We start from the raw sequence: 17989 nt of genomic DNA, 5'->3' as shown, positions 1-17989 counted from the left end.
TTTGCCATAGTTTTCTAGACTCTTAGGTGGGAAGAATAATAGCACCTACATCTCAGGGTTGTTGTGAAAACCTAATGAGATAATCCTTGTAAATCACCAGGCACAGAGTATGAGCTATGAAAATGCTAAGGTGATGATGACGATGACTATGAATGAGGAGGAAGAGGAGGAGAGGAAGGAGGAAGAGGAAGGAGGAGGAGGAGGAGAAGAAGAAGGAGGAGGAGAAGGAGAAGGAGGAGAAGGAGAGGGAGAAGAAGGAGAAGGAGAAGAAGGTGGTGGTGGTGGTGGTAGTGGTGGTGGTGAAGAAAGGTTCAGAAGATTTTAGGCTACATTAAAGGAGCCAAAATAGTGTGGAATAAGAAGGCATATAATATGTTCAGTTTGGATTTTGAGTTACCAGATTTGGGGAAGGACATCAATAGACTGGAGAGTGTCCAGAAAAGGGAGACCAGCATGGTAAAGGACATGAAGCTTATGTTTTATCAAGGTCGGCAGAAGAACTAAAGCAGTTAGCCTACAAAAAGGAGGACTTTGAGGACCAGAGAGAAGGTCCTGGAAGAAGGGTTCCACTCGCTCTGCTTGGTTCCAGAGGGCAGAACTAGAAACAGTAAGGAGAAGCTGAAGAAAGCCAGATTTAGGTTCAGAGTAGGGAACACTTCCCAAGGATTAGCACAGTCTAAACATAGAATGAGTTCCCTCCAAAAGCAGGAGGTTTTTGTTTATTGAGGGTCTTCAGGCAAAGGCTAGATGACTATTCATGGGGATATTATAGGAGGGGATTCTTATTCTGGTCCGAGTTGAATCAGAGAACTAACTATAAGGTCCCTTCCAAGTCCAATAACCAATAAAATCTGTCAACTTGGTAAAATAAATAAGTTAAAACAATAAAAGGTAATTTAAGCACACTGAAAAATGTCAGTGTGGCTTATTTTGCATAATAGGTGGTAAACCTAAGGAATCTGCTACATGCAAAGGCTGATACAGATTGAGAATATAAATGTCTGCCCCCCAAAAGGTCAAAATGTATTCATAGATTATAGATCCATGATAGGTTATTTCAGGTATAAGTAGGATTAGATAACCTTTGTGGTCCCTTCTAACTCTCAAAATTCTATTATTTTTAGGAAACTGTGATGTTTAGGAAAATATCTCTACCATTTAAGGCTCAAGCCCATAAACTATCGCTTGGTGCTTCTATAGGACCCTGGGCTGAAAGGATCTGGCCTAGCATGTCCCAGTTGTCTGTTTAAAATCAATACAACTAAATCACTTTGCATCATTAAAATACCATGTGAAAACACCAACCTGACTACATTTTTTACCTTTCAACCAATAGTACTGGTTGTGTAGACAAAGCCTCAGTTGACAAAATTGACTAGATGTTTGAGACTGTATGATTCCAATGTGTAGACTCAACAGCACAGTGAAAACATTTGAAACACCACAATGGGGGAAAATAACTTGGAAAAACTGAATATTTACTTGAATTTTTATCTGGCAACCGGTCTATCTTCCACACAATCGCCCTATAGGCACTCTCATACTTTGCTGTTCCCAGCGTGACCTGGATGACAGGTTCCGATTCTGGCTCATGTAAAGAGCCAAGACATGTACGGCGGTTCATTTTGGCCTTCAAGGACTTCTGTCTCTGGAGATTCATGGTCCAGAGTGCTTTGATCCACTGGGTAGGGACTGGAAAATGTATCATTATATTGTCACAGAATCTCAAAGGACTAGAACGGGTTGCGGACAGAGCAGATGAGGCCATGTTGACAAAAGCCTGAAGCTCAACATATGCACCCTGGACAACCACAGCAGACTTTACTGAAAATGGAAGGTCCTCCCCATCATACAATGTCTTAAAACGCATCAGCTCAAATCTACAAGCATCCAAGGGTGAAAATTTAATGATTCTCAGCTGCTCAAACTCTGGTGCTTTCACACACTTGTGAAAATGGTACTCAAGAATCTCAATTCCTTTTTTCTCTGGGTCTCTCTCAAAATAGCGCTCATCTTTCTTCTGCAGCTCGAGGTCATTTAAGGCTAAAAAGCATTCTGTATTTCCGTTCACAAAGCAGAGGCAATAGATGTGAGTAACTACAGCACTTTCAACTAGCCCTCCTTCTTTAGTGACTTTTCCCCAGAAGTTGTCCACTATTTCCAGGGAAATTGCTTGCTCTTCGTAATTTCTTTTTTGTTTGGAAAGAGGAGGGAGTTTCATCAGTTCCTCATCAACCACTGTCAAAAATTCAAGGAAATCATGGTAGTCTGTGGTCCCCAATTTTAACATCTGCTCTGCTTCTGGTTCATGGACTACTTCTGTCTTAGAATGGTACTTCCTTTTTTCTGTATACGTCACATGCTCAATCTTCACAGTGTGGATTTTCCCTGCCATGCTAAAGTTCTCGACTTTGGGTTCAGAGAGTCTGCAGTATGGGTCCAGCTGAAGCTCTTTAAATGGTTTCTCTAACCCTTTCTCATAGTACATTTGCAAAATGCCCCCAGGCAAGACTTTCAGGAATATTGGGCCCCACTGCCTAGAAGACATCATATTTTTCTTCTCAGGTATTCTAAGCATGAAGGACCACCCAACTTTCTGCTGACTTCTGAATAATGTATGGGGCACAAAGGAAGGACTGCTGTCTCCAGTGTACAGACACTGCATAGACAGGCTTCCAATTGAGTCTGTAGCATCATCTGCAGCTTGCAAGTGTTCAAGTTTTTCACAGACATAGTTGAATGAACATTGATTGAGACTTTTCTGTTCAGGAGGTGCCATCTTTCTGCTGGATCTTTGATCTTTTCCCTCAGGGTCAAAAGTGAAAGGGGAGATGCTAGGTAAAGACTCTTCTTTCCAAAATGGACTTGAAAAGGCACAGTCATCTTGAAAATACTGAAACTGTGGAAAGTTATGTTGATGGCCTGAGATTTCAGATGGGTGAAGGTTCCTTTCATCCACAAGTTCAGTTTTGACATCTGGAAGTTTACACAAATGATCACTGGATGTGGATGAATGGGCAGGATAACTGGGCTTAGAAGGGAACAATGAAGACTCTGCCTCTGGTGTTGGAAGTGGGCTTTTTGAAGGCCATTCAGGAATAGGATAAAGTGCATGAATCCCCCCTGGTTTGGGAATACAAGGAAAGCCAGGGTAGTCTTTGGTGGGTGTGGAAAGGGGAGAGTTACTTGGGGGCCCTGGGCTTAGGTAGAAGTCCACAATAGGAGAAGAAAGAGGGGTACCACTTGTAGAGGAAGAACCATAGGATTCCTTGAGGCCAGGGAGATTCAGCTTAAGTCCATTTGGTTTACAGATGCTGTGATTCTCCAGGGGAAAATTCTTTGATTTTTGAGAGGACTGAGAAAGTGGCTCATCCTCAAATGTGACCCAGTTGGCTGGGTTAGCAGAATACATTCTGGAGGATCAAGCAATCCACTTGTTGATGTACCAGGCATGAAGTACCTGTTAAAAGAGAAATAAATTAATAGATCTGCACCAAATAGAAAAGTATCCAGATTTACATGCTATCTACCTTCATGGAGCTTAAAACATAGTCACTTTTCAGTTCAATTTAATTTAACAATGTTTCATCATCCTACTGCATAGGAAAGAATCATAAGTGTACAGACCTGTGGTAACTGCATCATAAAGTGCAACCTAACTGCTCATCTGATGATGACTGAAATAAGTTAAAGCTTAGTTGTTTTGGTTTTCATTAAGAACAGCATAATCATCAATAATAGGTAGGTTGTGCAGCATGGCAATAACCCTGGGTTCTTTACATGCTGATGGAAAGCCAGCTCCGGTGGGCTCAGACAAATTAAAATGGCTTCAAGTATGGCCCTAGGGACTGACCATATGAATGGCCTGCCATTCATGGAAGAGTCTGACTAAGAAGATAAAGTCTTCACCAGCAATTTGGCTATGAAATGATGAGTTATTTGACTATGGTGATCCTTGAATTAGATCAAAATACAAAAATGGCCCCCAGTTCTGTGTGGTCCTTTTATAGCACCTAAAAATACTAAGTTAACTGTTGGTACTCTAAATGCAATATCTGTCAGTCAGTCAATAAACATTTATTAAGCACTCACTATGTACCACTAAGCACCAGAAATATAAAAAGTGGCAGAAGACAGTTCTTGCCCTCAAAGAACTGACAATCTAATGGGAGAGACAACAAGTAAACTGATATATATATATATATATATATATATAAACAAGCTCTATACAGGATAAAAAGGAAATAATTAAAAGAGGGAAGGCATTAGAATTAAGAGAGCTTAGAAAAGGCTTCCTATAGAAGATGGGACTTTAATTGTCATTGTCCATTGATCAATGAGTCAAAATATTAGTGGAGGAACTAAGCTATAGCCATACCAATATTTTCATCAAAAACAAAGTTGATAAAATGAAGAAGTTAGAAAGCAATAGAAGGATGGCTCACTACTTATCCTTGGAATCACAAATAAAGCAATCTCTGGGGTTGGTTTCATTGCGTATTCAGGGTGAACAAGAAATATCATTTCATGGGACACTTAAACACCTCATCTTTAGTGTTCAAGATAAGAACAGGCAAGGAGCCCACCAGACAACAGTCATAGCTTTTATACTAATATCTGTTGCAGAAAGGAAGGAGAGAAATTAGACAAAAAATTTGACAAGACCCTTCAAACTAAGTCAACATATGAGGAATAACCTTAATATTCAGGGGGAATTAATACTAGGTAAGTTGGGCATAGGAAAATGGTGAAAAAATATACTAGATTTCCTAGGACTGGGAGGAAGCCAAGGGTTTCTAGATTGTTCAGAAATCACATGTTTACATATCATGGATATTTTCTTCAAGAAGAGAGTCAGAAAATGACAAGAACGCAACAAAAAAAAATTGAATGTATCTTAACAAAAACAGGAAATGACTAAGGGTATTTTCAGAATAAGTTCTCTGCGTGCAATAAGATCAAGTGGTTAGAACATCAAATTAGAAGAAATTGGAGAAGACAATATAAGTAATTGTAACTCTAGTCTAACTTATCTAAACAAGTTGACTCTGAAAATGGGAAATGGATGGAAGTAGTTATTGTTTCTAAGGGAAGTCTAATCAGTGTAAAACAATACCACAAAGAAGATCCGCCCCCATCTCCCAAAAAAGGGCCCCAAAATGGCTCAGTCAGTAAATATTTGATTTTCCTGCCAAGCAGAGAGACATGGCAGCCAAGGATAATATAATATCAGCTTAAAGTACAAGTTCATTTGCAAAACATGGCTGAGGAGGATGAGAGGATATTATGAACAATATTGTCTCATACAACAGCAAAAGGTAGTAAAGAGGAAAATAAGCATGTAGAAAACATGGCATAAGACCCAACTAAACAAGATTATCGCCAGAGTATTTGAAGATGAAATTGGAAGGAGGGTAACAAAAATGTGAAATGGAATAGAGTTATTATGTATGCCATAGTGACCATTTCTCATCATTTTTGGCTATGGTCAAAACACCACCACATTTGGTCTCTAACCCCCCTCAGCACCTGTGGTATTATAAAGGAGGGAGCAGAAATAACACTCAAGAAAATAAAATGGGGAATGATGGCTAGGAGCTGACCAAATAAAGACCAAAACAATGTGTTGGAGGCACAACCTTAAAGTCATTCACAACAAGTTTCAAAATATCTTAAATATAAATTTCCAAAAGAATGAGAAAGAATCATTGACAGCCTTGATATTTTTAAGTGACAAGGAAGGCATCCTGAGTCTTGGTCACTTTTTTTTAAAACTTGTAATAATAGGTTCTGAGATTTTTTTTCCCCTATATATTTGGTATCATCATCCTTCATATTTACTGGAAACTGATCTCTCAGAATTACTTGGCATCCAGAATGGGTTTTCTCTGTCTATACTTAATACAGTAGAGCTGTTTGTCATCTTTGTCATTTCTAATGTCATTTTCACTTCCTCTATAAGCACACCCTGGACTGTGATATCCAAAATCCAAATATGGTGACTCGGTTGCTCTTGAATGGTGAAAAGAATTGGTTGTAAATATCGTTGCAGATTGGTCCCAGAACATCCCAGGGTGGCCTTGCTTGCTACTTAAAAAAGACTGGGTTGTCAGCCATCCACATGGGAAAACCAAGCATATGAAGAAGGCATATCACCCAGATTATGAAATGTAATTGAATGGGCAATGATAACAATCGTAGTTCATACTGACATGGTGTTTCAAGGCTTGCAAAATGCTTAACATAACATTGTTTCACTTGATCTTCATAATAACCCTTTGCTATCACTGTTATTACCAGTTACAGATTTGGAAACTGAGACCAAGAGAAGTTAGTTTGCTAGCCCGAGGTATCATAGTTAATGAGTGTTTTACACGAGATTCAAACCCAGCTCTTCCTGATAGCAAATCCAGCTGTCTCTATGCTATGCAATATTGCATCTCTGGATAATCCATGGAATGAGTCCATCAGTATATCTCTCTTGGTCAGGAACTGCATATGAACAATGCACTGAACCCAATTTGGCTAAAAGAGGAAATTTAGATGGACTAGAATGAATTTGTAGAACTGTGCACAAACCTTTAAGTGCTATATAAATGCTAGCTATTATTATAGGTCAGGTCCTCATCACTTCTCAGCTTGACTCTTAATAGCCTCTTAATTGGTGATCATCCTCCCACAGATGCCCAAACAATCTTCCTAAGATACAAATCTCACTCTGATACTCTTCTATTCAAAAAAAGGGATCTCTATTACCTCTAGGATAGAAGACAAACTCCTTGGCCTGGTGTTTAAGACCTTCCCCATTCTGGTTCCAACCTACCTTCTCACATTGATTTCATATTTTTCCTCATCACATTACCTGGGTTTCAGCCAACTGGACTACTAGAGGTTTCCTGATCTTAGCATTCTAACTTACTCCTCTGTGCATTTGAACAAGATTCCTAATCCCCAGAATGTATTCTCTCTTCATCTCTATCTTTCAGATTCTTTATCTTTCAAAGCTGAGCTCAGAGAACACCTCCCCAATGAAGCCTGAGTCTTCTCTCCAATCATTTATGTTCATATGTCCCCAAATCATCTTTTACTTACCTATCAATTATGTTGTACCTAATGTTTGTTGACTACGGAAGAACTTGTTGTAGTTAATGTTCGTTAACTATTTTAAAAAATGTTTATTCAGTAGAGATGGTACTTCTCAAAGGGCTTTCTTCCAACAAGGTGTCTCCTATGCATTTATCAAAATTATTCATGGTTCCCTAAAAGATGTAGCAACACAGAACAACTCTCTGATCTTCAATATCAAGCAAAATGTAAAACAGGGGCCATGTGCTCACCAGTGATATTTACCACTGTCATGGAGAAGAGCTAAGAAAGAGATGAAGTTGAAGAGAGATTCTCCACATTCTCGTCTCATCTTGCTTATGTTTGTAGACTTCATTGTGCTGGTTGCATCAAGCCCTAGAACACTACAGTCTCCTGGACAAGATCCATAACCTTTCAAAAAAGTTTAGCCTGGTAATCCACAAAGGAAAAACCAAGTGGATGATTCCTTTTTGTCCATGTTAAGACAAGTGGATGGAGAAACAACCAACAGAACTCACCCAGCAATATGGGTATTTTAGACAGTCGGTGTAAATGGACAGTGTACTGGGTCTAGAATTAAATAGAAGGAGGAGAGTGAGCGGAATTGCTTCTGGGAAATTGCAAGCTTCCTTTAATGACCCCAAATTTCTTGAAACAAAGGCCTACCTTTTAAATACCAATATTGTCCTGGTATTGTATGACCATGAATCATGGAATACTATATTCTCCAAATAATTTGATAACATGTCTAAGCATCACTTAGAAGGCAATGCAAATGTACATGGTGGCTGTAACATATCAACAATTAATATGAAGAAGAACCACAGCAAAAAGATTCAATAAAGAAATGTTTAAAAAAAGAGATTTAGTAATGTGAAGAGAACAAGCTGATAGCCTGTGGACTCTACCGGTGTGTTTCATGTGTCAAAAGTGGGGAAGGTCCACAGTGTGTTAGGGATCCCTTTGATGAATTTATGAGAAAACACAGAAAAAAGCTATATAGGATCAGCAGGCATGAATGGATTTAAATCCAAGTCAATGAAGGGAACATTCACATCCAGGTGATCCTATCCATTTGGGCATCTGAAATAGTGTATTTCCCTCTCCCCCAAACTCTTTGAGGGCAGGGCCTGTTTCATTTTAATCTTTGCATCATTCGTACTTTGTAAATTGTAAGTACTTAAGAAATGCTTGTTGAATTAAACTGAAGCTTCTCTAAGAAACTAAAATCAATTTTTAAAAACATTAATGTTCTTCCAGTAATTTTTTATGACTGTGAACCACGGAATACCTAGACCTTATACATAGGTGACCCAAAGAGCAGCAGAGAAAATTTATGTTGGGCATACCCAATTATCATTTCTGCATAAGAAGTATAAAAGATATTGAGAAAATGTGTGACTAGAAAAGATGAACCTGTAATATGGAGAGTGAGAAATAATAGATGGGCATCTCAGACATGGCTCTATTATCTATGAACTATTAAAGACCTAGAAGAAGATCTACAGCCCCCAGATTAGACCCTCAGGCTCCCTAGAGCCACTTTGAAGGTGGTGAGCCTTAGTCCTGGGGTCACCTATTCATAAATAGAAATTAGAGGCTGAACTTCTAGGCAAGGTACAAATTGTTTGGGGATGGAGATCATCCATCCCGGGGATGGGGATCCTCATGGATCCCTTGCCACCTACTTCTAGAGGTTCTCTGAAGTCTTGGGTGTAATAGGAGAAAGAGTGAGCTGATGGACTTTTCAGTGAGATCCATACCTCTAAGCTAAGGAGTCATTCAGAGATTGAACAAAAGGATCTGACCTCCTCCCTTATGTTACAGAAGATGGTTCCCCATGAACTCACATATGTGTGAAAGAAGTCTATGCTATGTGCCCCTGATGCTGGTGCTTTAGCATAAGGGAGAAAGCTAGGCCCCTTTTGTGTGTCAAAGACCCAAGGACTATGGCTCACCACCTTCAAAGTGGCTCCAAGGAACTCTGTATTTCCAAGCTGAAGAACATACAGGAGAGGAAGGAAGAGGGGGTGGGTATGATGGAATAAAGGGATCTCCAAGTTTAACAACTCAAGAGCTTCTTAAAAATGGTATGAAAGTGAAAGGGCCCAATCTCCCTCCTTTCCTGTTTCCTTTTCTGCTAAGAAAAGCTTGTTGAAGTTCTGAGGTCCAAACAGGGCTATTCAGTTGCATCTGACTCTTCGTGTCGCCATTTGGGATTTTCAAGGCAAAGATACAGGAGTAATTTGCTATTTCCTTCTTCAGCTCATTTTATAGATAAGGAAACTGAGGGCAAACAGGGTTAAAGGACTTGCCCAGGGTCACAAAGCTAGTAAGTGTCTGAAGGCAAATTTGAACACAGGTCTTCCTGACTCCAGGCTCTGTGCTTTATGCCCTATACCAAACAATCTGCCCAATCTGTCTCCAAATCAAGGGATTAGTGGGGAACAATTGCTTTTCAATGCATAGCTGCATTTTTTTTTTTTGCAAAAAAGACATTTAACTTTAGAGGTGTTGTTTGTTTTAGAAACCATACTTGTATTCATATCATAGCACAGTATCCAGGCATAGTGGAAACCAAGAGACCATCTTTGTGTGGCCCTGAGCAATCACTTCTCCTTGAAGGACTTCAGTTTCTTCATCTGAGAAATAATGAAGTTGAGCTAGAGATGACTTTGTATGTTCCTTCCAGCTTCAATGGCTCCATGACACTTTACCCTCAATGAGAAAAGAAAAACTACAAAGGTAGAATTTCTGTAACCACGGGGTACTCTTTGCAAGTGGATGTTAAACAAAGTGTCCAGAGGCCAGAGAGAGGCTTTCAGATGTCACATGATTCTGGGGGGAAAAAATCCCACAAAATTCCACCCCTCCCTCAGTTAATGAAGATTCAACAAATGCAACCGTACATGCTTTGAAAAGAACTGAGGCCTCTAGCTGCAGAGGGGGCACACACAATACATATTGTGTCTCCACCCTGGCACATTCCTGTGGGCATAGAAGCCTATAACAGAGGAGCTGCTGAGGTCACCAGCTCCCTGGGAGAATGCATTTCAGAGTCACTGCCCATTAGGCTGGAAGTACCATAAAGTCCTCTTCCCTCACAGCTCAAAAAAATTTGGCTCATTAGGGGGCTGTCAGAGAGGCTTATGGGCAGAAACTAGGCAACGGTATTCTTCCCCCTTTTAAAAGAGTTCAGCCAAAATAACTCCTCTGTAAGAGTGAGAGATCATGAAAATATTTACTTTGGTAGGGTCTGTTTTTTAAAAAGAGAATCTCAGCTTCAGTCTTTTTAGAAAACATTCTGCTCTATCCGATATTCACCTCTTTTTTTTGTTGATGTGACTAGAATTTGGACGGGTAGTGCTGGTTTCTTGAGAACTCTACGTCGATTTCTCTATGATGAAGTCTAAAATGAGATGGATTTCTTGAAACCAGCCTTGAATGCCTACCTGTCTCACTACTTTACAGTCATCAAATAGTAACAGCTCTGGTCTTTCTTGACAAAGTCATCAGATTCTCTTCTCTTTGGTGATATGCCCTCTGGGCACCAAACAACTGCGAACCAAACTGAACTGGATTTCATGCAGAGGAATTCAAGATCCAAAGGGAAAGGCAAATTTTCATCTCTGTTACACTAAAGAACACACATTAAGCACTTCCCTAGTTCAAATCCAGTTCTCATTAAATGGTTTGAGAAAACTGGGTTTCAAGCCTGACAGTGTTGTAAAGGAAGCCTTCAAAGCGGCATGCTTTGTTGAGCTAGTTAAAACTGAGTTCTCTTGTCCTTTTCATCCTGCCCTCCCTTCATTCCTTTCTGCTTTACTCACTTCCTCTACCTTTCGCTCTAACACCAATCCCCTTTTCAATGCTTTCTCATCCCTTTTCCCAGCTCCCTCCCTAAAATGACCTCATCCTTCTATCACAGTCTCAAAGGCCCTCACACAGTCTTGTTTGCCCAGGTCAACAACCAAGCCAAAATCTCACAAATCCTTTTCTCCTTTCCCTTCCCTGACTCCCAAGAAAGAAGGCAAAAGTCACCTTGCGGGGAGGGCGCAGGGGAGGGCCTACTGGAAGACTAAAGGGCCTTAACAAGGGAAGGAAAATTGGATACGGACTTGAAGCCCCAGCAGTAATCAAGAAATTCAAATCTAGCTCAGTGCAGCAACAGCTTCTATCTGATGGTGACAGATACTTTTTGTCCCATTTTTTCCAAGTTGGTTTGAATTTAAACCTGTATCCCACAAAACCCTTAGGTCAAAGAAATGGGCCTTTATCCAAATCAAAGCCTATACATTTATCAGTATGCACATTCACATATTATGCCATCTAAACTATAATCTACACTCACCAAAAATTTTCGGATTCCTCCTTAAGAACTGAATGCAAGTCTATCCACCATATCTAGATCCTTTTGGAAGTCCATTTCCTTTTTTTCCCTTTAAGGTTTCTTCTGCTTTTTTTTTTTTGTAATTTTGATTTTTATTGACATCTCTTTTCATATCACCTTCATTTCCAAATATATCCCTCCCACCATCCCTACCCAGCAAATCATCCCTTGTAACAAAAAATTAAGGGGAAAAAAAAAAGCAGTTCAGGAAAATTAACCAACACAACAACCCTGATTGATAATATATGCAACATCAGAAGTACATTTTCAAGTTATTAGAGACAGAAATAGGAGTTAGATTTAAGAGTTTACAGGGAACTAACTCCAGAATGAGGAAATTCCCACCAGTTCAAGGTGGGCCCCTTTTCTATAATCAATGAGAGAGTTACCTAGAATACTGAGTGGTTAAGTAACTTGCCCAGAGTCACACAGCCAGTATATATGTCAAAGGTAGGACAACTAGATATTCCTGTCTCCAAGATCATCTCCCTATTCATTAGGCCCCTCTGTATAAGTATTAATTATTAATAATGATTATGCCACAATTCAAGTGATCACTTTAGATAATTCTGAAAACATCTGGAATCACAGTGGAGAAATGATCCCAGACAAAACTCAGACATGAGGATAAGTCATGAAAAGATCTGTCCCCTATGGTCAAAGTTCAAAAAGGAGAGTGTTGGTAGCATTCTTGAGATAGTACATGCTGAAATATTAGAAGTTTCTGGGGTGGATTAGCTTGCATTTGGTATTAACTATGGACATAATAGGCAGTTTTCACACGGAAAAAATTAAAGCTATCTATAGTTAAGTGAATAAAATACTCTAAATCACTATTGATTAGAGAAATGCAAATTTAAAAAATTCTGAGGTACCACTTCACATCTCTGAGATTGGCTAACATGACAGAAAAGGAAAATTATAAATGTTGCAGGGGATGGGGGAAAATTGAAACACTGATGCATTATTAGGGCAGCTAGGCCTGGAGTCAGAATGACTCATGTTCCTGAATTCAAATCTGGCCTCAGATACTTACTAGCTATGTGACCCGGGGCAAGTTACTTAACCCTATTTGCCTCAGTTTCCTCATCCATAAAATGAGCTGGAGAAGGAAATGGCAAACTATTCCAGTATCTTTGCCAAAAACAAACAAACCCGAAATCCCTAAATTAGGACACGGAGTTGGGCTGAACCTTGCATTGCTGGTGAAGTTGTGAACTGATTCAACCATTCTGGAGAGCAATTTGCAACTATGCCCAAAGGGTAATAAAACTGTGGACACCCTTTGACCCATAAATACTACTACTAGGTCTGTATCCCAAAGAGATTTTTTTTACAAAGGGGTGGGGAAGGACCAATTTATACAAAAATATTTATAGCAGCAATTTTTGTGGTGGCAAAGAATTGGAAATTGAAGGAATGTCCATCAATTAGTGAATGGCTGAACAAGTTGTGGTATATGATTGTGACAGAATATGATTATGCCATAAAAAATGATGAGGACACTGTCAGAAAAACCTGGAAAGACTTACATGAACTGATACAAAGCAAAGTGAACAGAACCAGGAGAAAATTTTTCACAGTAACATCAATACTGTATAATGAAGAACTGTGAACGACTTAGCTATTCTTAGCAAAACAATGATCTAAGATAACCCTAAAGGATTCATTATGAAAAACACTAACCAATTCCAGAGAAAAAACTGATGGAGTCTGAATGTGGATCAAAGTATACTATTTTTCACTTTCTTTTTTTGGTGTGGGTTTTTTTCCTTTTGGTCTGTGTTTTCTTTCACACTATGTCTACTATGCGGGAAAAATTGCTTAAAAAACTCATTAGTAGGGGTAGCTAGGTGGCGCAGTGAATAGAGCACTGGCCCTGGAGTCAGGAGGATCTGAGTTCAAATCCGACTTCACACACTTGACACGTATACTAGCTGTGTGACCTTGGGCAATTCACTTAACCCCAATTGCCTTGCCTTCTGCCCTCCAAAAAAACCCCAACTCATTAGTAGAGGCAAGCCCTAATAACTATAGAGGCCATCTATCTGCTCATCTTGCCATATATGCTCTATGGACGTTAGTCTACTGGAACGAGAAATTGGACATCTTGCCTCAGACGATAGGCCCCAAGGTTATTAGAGAACAATAGAATATCTTACCACTTTTTTGGGACCCTGGCTAGAATCCCTACTCAGGGAACTCTTGTCATAACCCTAGCCCTTCACATTCCCTGCCTATTCTTCAAAACTAATATGGCAATATTTATACAGAAAAATTCTTTAGAAGACAAGCATAATTCTCCAATAAACATACTCTGGAAGCACCCCCTTCCTCCAATGACAGCCTCCATTCAATGACTTATTTCTAAAATATTTTGTGAACTGAAAAATAACGACACCCCCCCTAAGTTTCCACATCTGTTATGCTTCGGTTTCCATTTGTTGTGGCTGTTGTTTTGTTTTTTGTCAAGCGATATTAAAAGAAGGGGTGTGAAGTCCTACCTTTCCTTGCAGATGTTTTTTTCAAAAAGCAGATAAGATCAGATATTTATTTGACTCTTCCATCTGTACATACCTCAGGTCACTTGCAACAATATGTTTTAATGCCTTTCACAGTGGGTCTGTGGTCCTCATATGGACTGTGGGTATGATGAAGCTCCCTTCCCCTGTCAGCACAACAGGAGCTTTGGCCTTGGGGTGTCTCTGCCAGGTACCCAATGTATAGATAGTAATGACGAAGTTGTATTCAAAAACAAGAGGAAATATTAAAAAAGCTTCTATCAGTAGTCTTCTTGTATCAGCCCCAATTTGCCTAGAGGGCTAACTTTCTCCTCAACAGGTTTCATACAGACCCTGAAAACTGCAACCCCAGACAGACTCACTTGTTTGGTGGGTAATCAGCCCAAAGGTTTGAGTGCTGAATTTAGTCCATTATGTCTGTGACTTTTTCTTCTATAAGAAAACTACATGATTTGGTAAAAGAATATCTTAATGGTGAATAAGGAATTAACAGATTATTTCCTTTGCCAGACTATCAAACAACTATATTATAATCAGGTTGGAGCTGTATTGGCATAACCTAAAATAGCTGATATAACACTGGCCGCTATTCCCTTATGTGCCTCAGCAAGCAAGACATGTAACTCAGGGGCCTCACAACATGGGAAAAAATATTTAAAATAGAATGACAGAAATCTATCTATCTATGCACTTATGTGTCAATCTGTACGTCTATATGGAGGAAGAAAGACAGAGACAGAAATAGAAAGACAGAGAAAGAGAAACAGTGCACTCGTAGTAAGAAATAATGTAAGATTATTTCTTGGTACCCTAAATACTTCCATTCAAACACTCAAAAATAGCTGAGAACAAAAATCTAAGTGATGGTTAAAGGTCTGTAAAACTAACTCTCCATCTTAAGTCCTAAGAAAACGCAGATCTTATGTCATATGTTATTAGCACATATGTTCTGCAACCCATAATATTTAATCACAAACATGTGCAGTATTTAGCTCAGATATGTGACAGGAAATACCATTTGTACCATATTAAATGACATAACACCCCTACCCCACTTGCCTTCAGACAGAAAGCTTAAAACTCAAATCCCCAGACCCACTGCATTTGCTCTCTCTTACTTCTACCCAATGTGGCCCCATTAACTCTCACTTTTCCATGCTTAACTCATGTTCTTCTTGTTGTTCTGAACATGTTTTACTCTTGGCTTATTTCCTGAATTTAGAATGCCAAGTGGACAGATGGCAAGTCAATTTTGAACATCTCTGAGACACGTATCCTCGGGTGGCCGACAGAGAGGGATTAGGGCCAGAATGGCATTCCATTTCCAGGTCGTCATCTCCATGGTTGACATGCAGTTACTTGAGGCCCCGAAGAAGGCTCTCTACAGATACACCAAGAAGAAGACAACGCAAAAGAGGTGAATAGCTTAAAAGACAACTGCCATTATACAAAACTGCATTCATTAGGGTTTCATTGTTTTCATTTAGGACTTTCATAGGTAACATGGAGTCTGGTATCAACTGGCACCACCACTCAGAACAGTACTTATCTATTTTGCAAATCTCTCTATCATCATCATTCATTCAACAAGTTTTTACTAAGGACCTACTAGAAGAATCTGAGAGATACAATGGTATAGTGAGTAGGAGTACTGGACTGGGAACCGAGAGAGATCTGGATCCTAAAGCACAGGTCTGACCATGTCATTCCCTTTGCTCAATAAACTCCAATTACCTCTAGGATTAATTATAGCCTCCTCTTTGGAGCACTTAAAGCTCTTCACAACCTGGCCCCACACTTCTTTCCAGCTTTATTAGAAATCAGTCCTACTCCATATTCTCTACAATCCATCCTTTTTGCACACCTGGAATACACCCACTATTTCCTCTTGAATTCCTGAATTTCTTCAAGACTTAGTCAAAGGGCCATGGCAAGAGCATGAGAACATAATGATTACTCCTAGATGTTACTGCCTCCTACCTACCTTTTATATACCTAGACATATGCAAATTATCTCCATCATTAGAGAATAAAATTCCTTGAGGTTAGGATTTGTTTCATTTTTGTCATCTTATCCCCAAACCTTGAACAACTCCTTGCAAAATAGTCTGGCACATAGAACTTAATAATTGCTTTTTAAGTGATTCATTAGAAGTCTGTCTCTGACACTGTGTGCCTTTGGGAAGTTATTTAACATCTCTGAGTCTCAATTTCCTCATTTGTGTAACACTATATATATATAATTCCTACCTGTAATGGCAAGCAAAGTAGTACTTTGCTCCTTGTTTTTGCTAATCAACTGCCTTTGAGCCTCATCTTTGATTGTGTCAAGTCTTTGTTGGAAACAGTATACAATGTGTTGCTGTTAATAGACCTAAGGGAGTTTGGAGACCTTTCCTGACCTTAATAGTTCTAAAGTCATCACATGGAGCCCACTGTGGAAGGAACTTGCTGAAAGAATGGAACCGGAAGGGTGGAACAGGAAGGAGCAGAGCAGATTAAAGTTAGAGCACGGGCTGGGACCAAGCATACCTAAGAGAGAGAATGTTTGTGATGTCAGCACTCTGTCTGTTCTATGCTGGTGTTACTTTGTCAGACAGAAGTATCCTGTCTGTTGAGTTGTGTTACTTTGTCAGACATAAGCAACCTGTCTGGTGAATTGTGTTACTTTTTCAGACAGAAGCATTCTGTCTGTTGATTTACATTACTTTCTCAGACAGAAGCACTCTGTTGATTTGTGCTGATTTCTCAGAAAGTGAAATGAGATGATAGTGCCAGCAATGTGTGTAAATATTGTTATAGCCCTGTTGAGCTTTGCTTTCCTAGAAACAGACTGTGAAGACCTTGGGGTGGAGCAGTCCCTGTGAGATGTGAAATGGAACAGAAAGCTGCCTACCTGTGCGTCCAGGCAGCAGTTGGGTGAATCCAGCCAAGAGCTGGGAGCTGGAAGAGGAGCCTTGCGGTTTGGAAGTCAGTCTCCAGTTAAGATGAAAGGAGACTTTACCTGGTTACTCAGGGCTGACTGATGTTATTGTAACTTACTGTGACCTAGGGGTGGATGGTCTTTGTACTTTCTACTACCCCTTAAGGATGACTGGCTTAAGGATGATTGGAAGCCAGTCTCCACTCAAGATGAAAGAAGACTTTAGATGGGTACTTTATATTGATTGAGGAGATTGTGACTTACTGAATGATATGTTTTGTTTAAGATTATGTGGCCACTTTAGTAATAAGTTATTATGTTATATTGTTGTGAATGTTGTGCTTCAGTTTCTTGAATGTTTCACTTTAGTTTATTGCTGAATAAACAGAGAGTTCACTATACTATGTGATTAGATCCTTAAAGTTATTCACAGCAGCAGTCCTCAGAAGAACTGCTCATGATTGGCTTTACTCTATCTTAAATGATTTTTTTTGTGGGTCAAATAAGATCACGTATGCAAAGTGCTTTGTAAACCTTAAATGCAAATGTCAGGTACTGCCAGTTACTATAGGTCCAGCCCTGAGCTAGATACTATGGGAGAGAAGAGAGGTAAGAATGTGTCCCTTTTGACTTTAGCAAAGCCTAAGGTCATAAAGAGAAAAAAAATAACCAAGGGGACATTCAGAGGTAAAGGAAAAACCTTTTCATGTGTAAAGGAATCATTTCACACCTTAGAAAAGTACAAAAAGGTCAGAAGAAACAATGAACTCAGGCCTAAGGCCCAGACTTTTGTCCCTAGCTGGAAGACCCCAAGAAGAATCCAGAAACGGTATATCCAGTGAGCCAGACCAGCTGAGCAGCAGGAAGACCTTTGGCATGAGGAAGGGACATGAAGGCCCCATTGTTCCAAGGTTGTGACCTGCCTTGGCCATGAGTGTTCCCTATATGTGTACCCATTATTCTATAAATTGGTTTCTACTTTGTCATCTTTTTTTCCCCTTTTTTTTTTTTGCTTTTTTCAGGGGGAGGGTAAGGCAATTGGGGTTAAGTGACTTGCCCAAGGTCACA

The 17989-nt window shown here is 39.6% G+C and overlaps 1 protein-coding gene across 3 annotated transcripts in view; it reads right to left on the bottom strand.

Annotated features, from left to right (window-relative positions):
* Window positions 1–17989, bottom strand: part of STON1 (stonin 1) — a 61772-nt gene that overhangs the window by 14482 nt on the left and 29301 nt on the right. For all 3 annotated transcript variants that reach the window (XM_069071668.1, XM_069071669.1, XM_069071670.1), the window contains one exon: window positions 1483–3460. In XM_069071668.1, coding sequence (XP_068927769.1) covers window positions 1483–3412 — 1930 coding nt within the window. In that variant the 5' untranslated portion in view covers window positions 3413–3460. The remainder of the gene's footprint in view (window positions 1–1482; window positions 3461–17989) is intronic.

The sequence above is a fragment of the Petaurus breviceps genome, unplaced genomic scaffold (assembly GCF_028583685.1).
Source record: "Petaurus breviceps papuanus isolate PSGF00001 unplaced genomic scaffold, PetGlider_PUasm1.0 90842, whole genome shotgun sequence".
In the NCBI taxonomy this organism is placed as follows: Eukaryota; Metazoa; Chordata; class Mammalia; order Diprotodontia; family Petauridae; genus Petaurus; species Petaurus breviceps.
The sequence above is the reverse complement of the archived record's forward strand: the minus strand, read 5'-3'. Positions and strand labels throughout refer to the sequence as shown.